This window comes from Blennius ocellaris (genome assembly GCF_963422515.1).
Source record: "Blennius ocellaris genome assembly, chromosome: 23".
Lineage (NCBI taxonomy): Eukaryota > Metazoa > Chordata > Actinopteri > Blenniiformes > Blenniidae > Blennius > Blennius ocellaris.
In genome coordinates this window covers 8,922,291-8,932,767 of record NC_137672.1, presented here as the reverse complement: position 1 = coordinate 8,932,767, position 10,477 = coordinate 8,922,291, and the positions used below count along the sequence as shown (strand labels likewise).

The following is a 10,477-nucleotide window of genomic DNA, read 5'->3' as shown; positions in this document are numbered from 1 at the left end:
AGAATCTTTTACCTGAAGGTAGGCTCAGAAATATTTTTATAATTAAATGTGAAGGTATTTCAAGTATCTCTCACTTCGTAATGTTTTTGCAGGTGACAGTTCAGCCGGACACTGTGCGCAAAATGAATCCATATAATGTCACTTCTCCGGGTAAGTACATTATTTGCTATTCGAATCATTTACTTTTTGTGGTCTATTCATTCTATACGCAAGGAAAGAACAATTAAATATCTGAAAATTTAAATAAACTGCGAGGATCTGATAATGTTCTTTCGGTTTCGTTTGGGCTGACTCGGAGCAAGTTAAGATGTGTGTTTAGGATTATTTCAAGTAAAACAATATATTTTCAAAAGTTCAAATTCCCTTTTAACATAATATGTTGAGTCGAAGCTTTAAAAGATGCCACTTGGTTTGTAATGTCGCTTGTGTGATCAGGATTTAATGAGCTTTATCTGTAATTAAACTCAGAAACGTTGCCCCCTGCTGGACTTACCTTTGTTTTTTTGAACGTGTTAATTCATTTTATTTGTTCAAACCTGATGTTTACTGATTCTGATGTTGATATACAGTAAATGTATGTTTTTTATGTTACTTCGTTATGTTCTCCTGGGAAAAGAAAATCAAGAAAACCTAAATATACAACAATAACATGTAAACAAAACAAAGTTCATCACATCTTAATCACATATTGACTTTCTGAAACAATGCTTTGCATTAAAGGTGTTGATCTGCTATCAGTCTGACATGTGGACGCTTACATCTGAATCAGAGGTGGTAAAAAATATGTTAAAAACTGCGATTACAGTACAACTACATTTATAATGCTGGAATTGCATTCAGTCACATTTTTACAAAATATTGTTAAAATATTGAAGTAGTACAAAGGGCTTTACTGAAAAAACACTATTATAATTAATTAATAACCCCATATAATTACATTGCAGGCCCAAAGTCTTCATTTTACGCCATCAGTTGCTTTCACCCATTCACAAACACTTTTTGAGCAAATTGTGAATTTGAGTCTTACTCAAGGATTCCTTGACAAACCGTCCTTACGGGAATCGAACTCGCAACCTTGGAACGTGATCTGCGCTATGAACCCAGGCTGTGTTTAAAAGAACAACCCTGACTTCCGGTTATGGCGCCCACGTAGTTAGACGTGTGTTTCTTCGCTGCTCCTACTTAACTGCTAAAGCCTCCTGCTCACGCACAATATTGGCCAAAACAGATTATTAAAGACACGATGACTTCGAATAAGACACCAAGGGGTAAGAACGAGCCTCCATCCAAGCAAACAAAACTGCCCGACTATAACCTCCGGGGCAGCGAGGCGACGAGAGCTAGCAGCAATATGGCTGCGAAGCATGCTACCAAGGAGCCCGCTGACGGGGAAGCTCAGGTCAGCGGTGATGACGCCTCGCTCGGAGATAAAGTGAACCAAGTGCTGGTGTTGCTGGGCTCGGTGAAAGGGGAAATAGCGACAATGAAAACGGATTTCACAACCAAGCTTGACAACATGACGGCGGCTATACGGGACATGCAGAAGGAGATGGCTGAATGTAACGCACGCGTCGCGCAAGCGGAGCAACGCATATCTGGCACCGAGGACGAGGTGCTTGGTCTGCAGGCTGAGGTGCGCACTTTGCAAACTAAAAACAAAGATATGGAGGAGAAACTTTCAGACTTGGAGACCAGGTCACGTATGAACAACTTGAGGCTTGTTAATATGCCAGAAGGAGCGGAGGGAGCCGACGCGTGCTCATTCTTGGAACGGTGGATACGAGAGGCGCTGAGCGGGGGTGAAAAGTCATTGTCTCCCTTCATACTGGAGAAAGCACACAGGATAGGTCCAAAGAGGGACACCAAATCTCGCCCAAGAGCATTGATAATGCGCTTTCTAAACTTCAAAGATAAACAGGCGGTCCTCCAAGCGGCGCGGGACAGAAAGGACGTCACCTACAATAACCAGCAGGTGCGTTTCTACCCTGATTTAGCCACAGGGCTGCTCCAGCAGAGGAAAGGGTTCGACCCCATTCGTGAGGAACTCCGAAAGATGAACATTAGACATGGAGTGGCTTATCCTGCCAAGCTTCTTGTGACTTATGGGGGTAAGACTCATGTATTCAAAACACCTACAGAAGCTAGTGTGTTTTTGAAGATCATCCAAGAAGTTCCAAACCATGAAGACCACTAACATGCAGGGACCAGTTGGTCTGATATAAGATGTGTGCATAAATGACTGATACTTTGTAGCATGTTGGTTAATTTGTGATATTTAAAGTGATCAAACTAAGTGAATACTACACTTTTTTTTTTTTGAATTCTCTTATTTACTTTATTTGTTTATGCTACATAACTGAGAGTGGAGGATGAGAGGGCCATTTGTTTTAAACGTTTAATTTTCTTTCTTTCTTTTTCTTTTTTTTTTTTTAAAAAGGAAAAAAAAATATGTAGGTGAGCAGGAGTTGAAATAATGATGATACAGTAGCAGTGAGGAGCAGTCTGGGGAAGTGGGTTGATTATTCCTCCTTAGTGTGGACTGGTCTTTTGCAATAACGGAAGGGAAAGTTGGGGAGGGTGGGGGTCATCCAGTGGATGGGGGTAAAGGGAAGTGTTTGTGTTCTACTTGTTGGATGATTGTTCTTTCATCTGTTTTTGTTCTGCCCAGTGAATGTGTTTCCATGCTACAAAGCAACGTTATGACAAAGTCATTTTACAATATTCATGTCTCAGGGTTTAGATCTTAAATTTATTTCATGGAACTGTAGGGGCCTGCAGCGCCTTCAGAAAATTAAACAAGTCTTAAACAAAATTAAGGAGATGGATTCTAAAATAGTGTTTTTACAGGAAACACATCTCCTGGATGACAATCTTTTGAGGATCAGGAGGAGGTGGAGGGGTGATGTGCATACAGCAGCATTTACATCGCAGTCTAGAGGAGTCATGACTTTGATACACGAGTCAGTTCCCTTTCAAATTAAAAATACTATCAAAGACAAAAGAGGAAGATATTTAATTCTTCAGGGTATTCTTTTTTCAGAATTTTTGAATTTGACAAATGTTTATGGACCTAATGTGGATGATAGTAATTTTTACAATGATCTTTTTTTAACTCTTTCTACTCTTCAGGGATCGCACATAATTGGGGGAGATTTTAATTGTGTGCTAAAACCAGAACTGGACAGAGCAACTGGAGTGGATCGGTCGCATGCTAGCTGTAGAGCTACAATTCAAAGATTAATGAAAGATTTAAATTTAATTGACATATGGAGGGAAAGGAATCAAAATATTAGAACTTATTCCTGTTACTCAGGTACTCACCAGACCTATTCTAGAATAGATTTCTTTCTCATTTCTACTACGTTACAATCCAAGGTTTATGACTGCTCTTATGGTGGTATTGTGATCTCGGATCATGCTCCTTGTTGCCTGATATATAAAGATCCTAAGTTGAAAAGAGACCCTCCACGGTGGCAATTTCAGCATAAATGGTTACTGGATGAAGATTTGGTCAAATATTTAGGCGAACAAATTGATATTTTCTTTGAAATTAATACCACACAAACAACAGCATCTATTAAATGGGAAGCATTTAAGGCATTCCTTAGAGGACATATAATTAGTTATACAGGTCATAAATCCAAAAAGAATAAAGAAGTTAGGTCACATTTAGAAAGTAAAATAAAAGTGCTTCAAGACAAGATTAACACAAACCATAACCCACAATTAGAAAAAGAATTACTGAGTGTGAGAGCAGAATACGATAAACATTCTGCCTTTAGAGCTGCATCGAGTCTTCTCCGCCTTAAACAATCATTTTATGAGCAGGGAGATAAAGCGGGCAAACTTTTAGCATGGCAAATAAAACAACTGGAATCCAAATTACCTATTACAACAATACTATCTGATGACCAAACCCTGTTAGATCCACAGGAGATTAATATGGCCTTTAAAAAATATTATGAAGAGCTCTATCAAGCGCAAAACGCTATACTATCAGAAGAAATCGATACCTTTTTAAATAAATTAGATATGCCAAGGATCTCAAAGGAAAATGAATATCATCTAAACTTAGAAATTACCAAAGAAGAAATAGGACAAGCCATTGACAACATGAAGTCTGGAAGGAGGGCGGGGCCAGATGGACTCCCAACTGATCTATACAAGAAATTTAAAGATAAATTAATTGGCCCTCTGTTAGAAATGATTGCAGAAGTTTATCAGTTAAATTGTCTCCCTTCTACAATGAATACAGCAATGATTGCTCTTTTACCAAAACCAGGTAAACCCATGAATAAATGTGAGAACTTTAGACCCATTAGCCTATTGAACTCTGATGTAAAAATAATCACTAAGGTGTTGTCAAGGAGACTACAAAATATTCTACCTCACATAGTTGACCGGGATCAAAATGGATTTATAATGGGTAGGCAGGGCTCTCACAATGTAAGAAGATTGTTAAATATAATTCATTGCAATGGGGCTGCATCTGACACCGCTCTTCTATCAATAGATGCTGAAAAGGCCTTTGATAGAGTGGAATGGCTATACCTTTTTAAGGTTTTAGAAAAATTTGGCTGTGGAGCAAACTTTTTAAAGTGGGTCAAGATATTATACAAAAACCCGACTGCTGAAATTATGACAAATAAAAATATTTCAGACCCAATTAAGATTAGCAGAGGTTGTAGACAAGGTTGCTCACTTTCCCCTTTATTGTTCACATTAGCTATTGAACCACTTGCTGTTGCTTTGCGCTCTCACCCTCAGTTTAGTGGGATCTCGGTTGGACCAACGAGCCATAAAATTTCGCTGTTCGCGGACGATGTAATTTTATTTTTGAAAAATTTAAGCAAGTCAATACCAATCATTCTCGAAATAATAAAGTCATTTAGTAAGATATCTGGTTACAAAATTAACAGAACCAAGTCTTCAATTCTGTTATTAAATGCAAATGATAGAGTCCATCCACCTCCTGAGGTCTTGCAATTTAATGTAGTTTCACAATTTGAGTACCTGGGAATCCAAATCTTGCCAGATTTGGAAGAAATAGTTGAAATAAATTATGATCTCATAAAGAAAGACTTAACTAATTCAATTGAAAAATGGATGCCTCTACCAATATCTATGATAGGGAGAGTCAATATATTGAAAATGAATGTGTTACCAAAATTACTCTATTTGTTTCAAAACATCCCCTTGCTGCCTCCTCCAGACTTTTTTCTCCAAATTAAGAAGCTTTTTATCACATTTATATGGAATAATAGAAGGTCACGACTCCGCCTGTCTTTGCTTTATCTTCCGTATGAACGAGGAGGTCTAAAATGCCCAAATCTCCAACTGTATTATTGGGCTACACAGTTGAGGTCTATGATGTTTTATTATACAAATCACTCTCCACATTGGGTGGATATGGAAAGTCAAGGGTTACATTTGGAACTCCCTTTGTACATGTATTCCAACACAGTTACAAAATTATTAAAACAGACGAAAAATCCAATACTTAAAAATATGATCAGAATATGGAGAGATGTGAAAAAATACTTAAAAGAATCAAATGGATTATCCCAATTTACTCCAATATGGGGCAATTTTTTGTTTGTACCTGGGAGAGCTGATGCAGTTTTTCATACATGGAGAGTCAAAGGATTGGGAAGGATTCGAGATGTTTACCTACCTAACTGTGATACATTAATGAGCTTTCAGGAGTTACAAGATAAATTTCATATAGATAAAAAACATTTCTTTAAATATCTTCAATTGCGAAGTTACATACACAAAACCCAGAACAATATACTAACGAAACCTACACACTCAGACTTAGAGGAAATTATGACAAAGGATAGTCAAAAGAAAGGCATAATATCACAGATATATAATTTTATGATGGGAAGAGATCCTGAAGATTCATATGGCAGACTCAAAGCTTGGAACGAGGATTTATCATTGGATTTAACTGTGGAGGAGTGGAGGGCTACATGTAACTTGGCACATACCACATCTATTAACGTACGCCTCAGATTAATACAGTTTAAATGGTTAATGCGAGTATATGTAACACCGGTAGATCTTCATAGATATAATGGTAACATTCCTGATCTATGTCCAAAATGCACCGACTGTAGGGGAACACTGGCTCATTGTATGTGGTATTGTAGGAAGATTATAATGTTTTGGGAACAAATAAGAGGTGTCATTGAAAAAATTATTTCTAGGAAATTTATATTGGACCGAAAGCTATTCATATTTGGTTTATACCCAGAGGAATGTACATATACAAGGAGTGAAAAAATGTTTATAAATATAAGCCTGTTGAATGCTAAGAGATGTATATCACTATTTTGGAAAAAGAGTCATGGACCTTCTGTGGAACAGTGGAGGCAGCAGATGTTGTCAACACTCCCATTGGAGAAGATCACCTATGTGTTGAAGGGCAGACAAAATGTTTTTGAGAGTGTCTGGGGGCCTTTCATGTTGTATGTCAAAGACCTTTGAGCATGAGTAATAGTGTGATGGTTACTTTACCTTTGTTAATTCTTTCTAAACGGGCAGTGTGATGTGTTTTTTTTTTTTGTGTGTGTGTTTTGTTGTGTGCTATGTTATAAAAATTAATAAAAACTTTTTTTGGAAAAAAAAAAAAAGAACAACCCTGCTGCAAATGCAGTCGAAACAAGTGCGGAAGATTTAAGGTTTCATTTGCATTTGATGAGCAACTTCCCGGTTCTTCTTCCCGCAGCTCGTCAAAAGCATCACGGCCTTTTCAATCAGGGGGCGACGTGCTACCTGAACAGCGTGCTGCAGGCGCTGTTCAGGACCAAAGACTTCCGAGAGGCCGTGAGGTCCGTTGTTACTAAGTGTAAAGCGTCACACAGCAGGAAAGTAAAATGAACAGTTTAAAGCAAATGCTTTAACTGTCATCTTTGCCAACATTTTGTTGCTTTGGGCAGAACCTGTGAAAACCGTGAGGAGTTCATTGACCCGGAGCTCAAGGCGTTATTCAATGACTTAGAGAGAAACACAGCGATCACATGGGATCTGACGAGGAAGCTGGGCATCGACCGAGGTACGGCGCGACAGCAGGAAATCCCAAACGTCATGCAGTTTTTACACGATACCATAGTTTTACGAAAAAACACTCGTCTGCTCCTCATCCAGTGCACGAGCAGCGTGACGCCGCCGAGTACTTTGAGAAGATCCTGCTCAGGACCAGTTCCGAGGCTTCCCAGGTAGGGGACTCCCATTTCAAAGGGCGATCCACCTCGAGTCAACCGAGCTTGTGTTCGCGGGCGTCTGTGCTTCCAGGTCTTCCATGGACGGTTGGACAACAGGGCCACCTGCTCCGAGTGTCAGTCGGGAACCAGCAGCGACGCGCCGTTTTGGTATCTTCCTCTTCCCATCGTGAAGCAAGACTACAGTGTGGTGAGGATCTCCCCAGCCGTAAGCTCTCGTAAGTTTGTTTGGCCTGAACATAAACCGATAACCTGTTTTGTCTTGTTGTATTTTTGTCCCCCTCAGGAGGACGGAATTTCCGATTTCTTCAAGCCCTCAGAACTAAAAAACCAGATGTACTGCGAAAACTGCGACGCCAAAGTCGACGCCGTTTTTGTGAGTGAAGCCGCGGCGTCTGCTCCAAATGTCATCGTATTCCGAGCTCCATTGTAAAATGGGCGCTTTGACCCCACAGGAGAACGTGATGAAGCATCATCCAGATGTTTTGGTTCTGCTGCTGAAGAGGTTCAGCTTCAGCTACCAGTACATGTCGTACATGAAGAACAACCAAGCCGTGGTCGTCCCCTGCTCCCTGCGCATGCCAAAGGTGTGTTTTACTTTAGTATTCAGTCTCAATCTATTCAGGGGTGTGCTTTGTTTTTTGTTTGTTTTTATTAGTATTTCTTTGTTCATCAGGACTGGACATATGAACTGTATGCAGTCGTGGATCATTTTGGAGATTTGAGAAGTGGACATTACGCCACCAAAATCAAAATTCGAGACGACGACCAAGACAGATGGTTTAACTTCGACGATGCCAGAGTCACAGCGGTGCGACTGACCTTCTCGTAGGATTCCCGCAGTCCTCTACCCCCATATGAAATTACTTTTCTGTGTCTAATTTGATTATTCCTCCCTTTGACAGCTGGACGCCTGGCATTTCCAGGAGAACACCGAGATGTGAGATTCCACCTTTTGATCATTTTTGCACAAAACGCATGTTTTGGGTTATCGGGCGGGACGACAAAGTGCTATTCATCTCAAAATACAGTCTCAGCATAGTGTTTGTGTGTATGACGTACATGTTGTGCATTGCTTTTTAACGTGCGTGAAAAAATAACTCGGCTTCTCTTGACATTTTGTCCTTCGAGATCCCAGAGCGCTTATCTTCTGTTTTACCAGAGACAAAGTAAGAATTCCACTGAATAATATCAACGATGTGTGAAACCGTTTGTCTGACTTTTCTTTTAATTAAAAACTTTCTAGCGAAGGCCGAGGCTCCTGACGTGACCGGTGGAAGTTTCCCACCGAATGCAGCTGATGAGTCACGTCGGTGTCGGGAGGAGGACGAGGAGGACGGGGAGGACGTAGAGGGAGGAGCAGAAGTGGCGGACGTCGCTTCGCCTGCGTCCGACGGTCCATGCGGTGACGTGGACGGAAAACACGGAGTGGCGGATGAGAGGAAGGCGACGCGGGGGCGGCAGGGCGAGGGGGGTGACGGAGAACGGCCAGCTGGAGAACGCGAGGGAGACGCAGGATCACCTGCCGACGCAGAGAAGGCGCCGGACACGGTCAGACGTTCGGCGTGCGGCCGGCTTCACAGAGAACACGCGAGGAGCGACGCCCGGAAGAGGAGGACGGACGCGAGGACGGACGAGGACGAGCCGGCAGAGGCCAAGAAGGGCAGGTCTGTGACGGGCCGGGGCGACGGCAGCGCAGGGCGTCCGAGTGACGGAGATCCGGGTAGGGGTGACGGAGAAACGGACGCCGCGGATAAAGTGGCGGCGTGCGGTCGACAGGGCGAGCAGGAAGTAGAAGAAGAAGAGAACGAGGGGAGGGCTGACGAGAAGGACTGTGTCCGATCAGACCAACAGGGGCAGAGAGACTATTTGTCAAGCGCAGCACATGGGGATGACGACGACGATGATGATGATGATGATGATGATGGTGTGGAAAAGCAGCCAGGAGATGAAGGCGACGCGAAAGAAGTTGAATCGAAAGAGACGTCGTCAGAAAGCGAGACCCAGGTGAGTGGCAGGATGAGGCGGCAGAGCACCGAGCCAGAAACAACCACTCGACCTCGGAAGTTTGTTTGGGTTATAATAATTGAAGAAACATACCAACAGAACACGCTAATTGACACTTTGAAAGTCAAAGAATACCGTCTCCCACGAGCTAATCTATCTCCCAAGTCGTCAAATTAAAGAGAAAAGTCAGTCAAATATTCACGTCAAAAATTCACTCTGACCTGTGACATCGTTCCAGAAAGTTCCTAATAATTTCAAGGCCTGACAAAATGTACTCATACTTTGCAGATTGAATGTGAAATCAATTTTGCTGTGACATAATTAATCAGACTGATATGATTGTTTGTTACTCCCCCTCTGTAGCTTGATTCCGTCAAAAATTGTTTATTTGTATTTTTTTATTTGCGCGTTCAAGGGCTTACACACACAAACACACAAACTCAAATTGGTGTATTTGAACTCGATTAACTCTTTCAGTATATTCTGATGAGAATGAGGTGGGAAATCCAAACTTTACTAAAATGCAAAATCTAAATTAATTAATTCATTAAGTGCTGAGGAAAAATTAGCTGAGACGTGCATGAGGAGGAAGAAGAACTTAATTGGAAGAATTTCTCTGCAAACTATTCTTGTAAAATTCATAGTGTGTTGGAACAAAGTATTTGAAGTGGACACATTGAAAAATGTGCTATTTTTGTGAAAGCATGTGTATCATGGGCACGTGATTAATAAATGGCTTTTGTCACTTTCTTGCATGTTTGTCACACTCTTGTCTTGGGATTCCATCTGTCTTCTTTCACTGCTTTATACAACGTGGACGTCTATATGGACAATCTCAGGGTCGCCAATTAACCTTTAATGCGCATTTGTAGACTGTAGGAAGAAAAGCAGAATGCCTGGAGACGTGTGACATTCTCACTGATTTCCTTCCATTTCCTCTTAATTGAACACGGAGTATACCGGAAACACTGCTAATGTGATCAGATCATGTATGAAACATCTTAACGTGGATTTTCACACATATAAAAAAATAAAAGCAATGAAGTTTCTGCTGCCACTGTACCCGTCGACGTTGGATTAGCAGCCTCTTAATATCAATACTGCACCACTGGCAATATCAGTCCACGTATTTAGGCTGGAGTCTAATTTAATAAACGTCTTACTTGCTTACATGCCTCCAGCTTTGCACAATGGTAACTGCATTTATAAAATAAAGCGTCACTTTTGACAAAATATCTGGTTGG

The 10,477-nt window shown here is 41.1% G+C and overlaps 1 protein-coding gene across 2 annotated transcripts; it reads left to right on the top strand.

The window, feature by feature from the left end:
* The first annotated feature begins 1,221 nt into the window (after positions 1-1,221).
* LOC308147345 (uncharacterized protein) lies at positions 1,222-10,285 on the top strand. Of its 2 annotated transcripts, XM_080519456.1 has the most exons (12): positions 1,222-2,108; positions 6,734-6,836; positions 6,945-7,060; positions 7,153-7,223; positions 7,300-7,416; positions 7,513-7,602; positions 7,682-7,813; positions 7,903-8,037; positions 8,132-8,166; positions 8,358-8,395; positions 8,473-9,233; positions 10,073-10,285. In XM_080519456.1, exons 1-12 carry the CDS (start codon positions 1,244-1,246, stop codon positions 10,103-10,105), a joined length of 2,496 nt encoding a protein of 831 aa, XP_080375582.1. In that variant the 5' UTR covers positions 1,222-1,243; the 3' UTR covers positions 10,106-10,285. The 2 variants fall into 2 exon arrangements, with proteins under 2 accessions (XP_080375582.1, XP_080375581.1); XM_080519455.1 differs by lacking the exon at positions 10,073-10,285 and having other exon boundaries at positions 8,473-9,988.
* Positions 10,286-10,477: the final 192 nt, after the last annotated feature.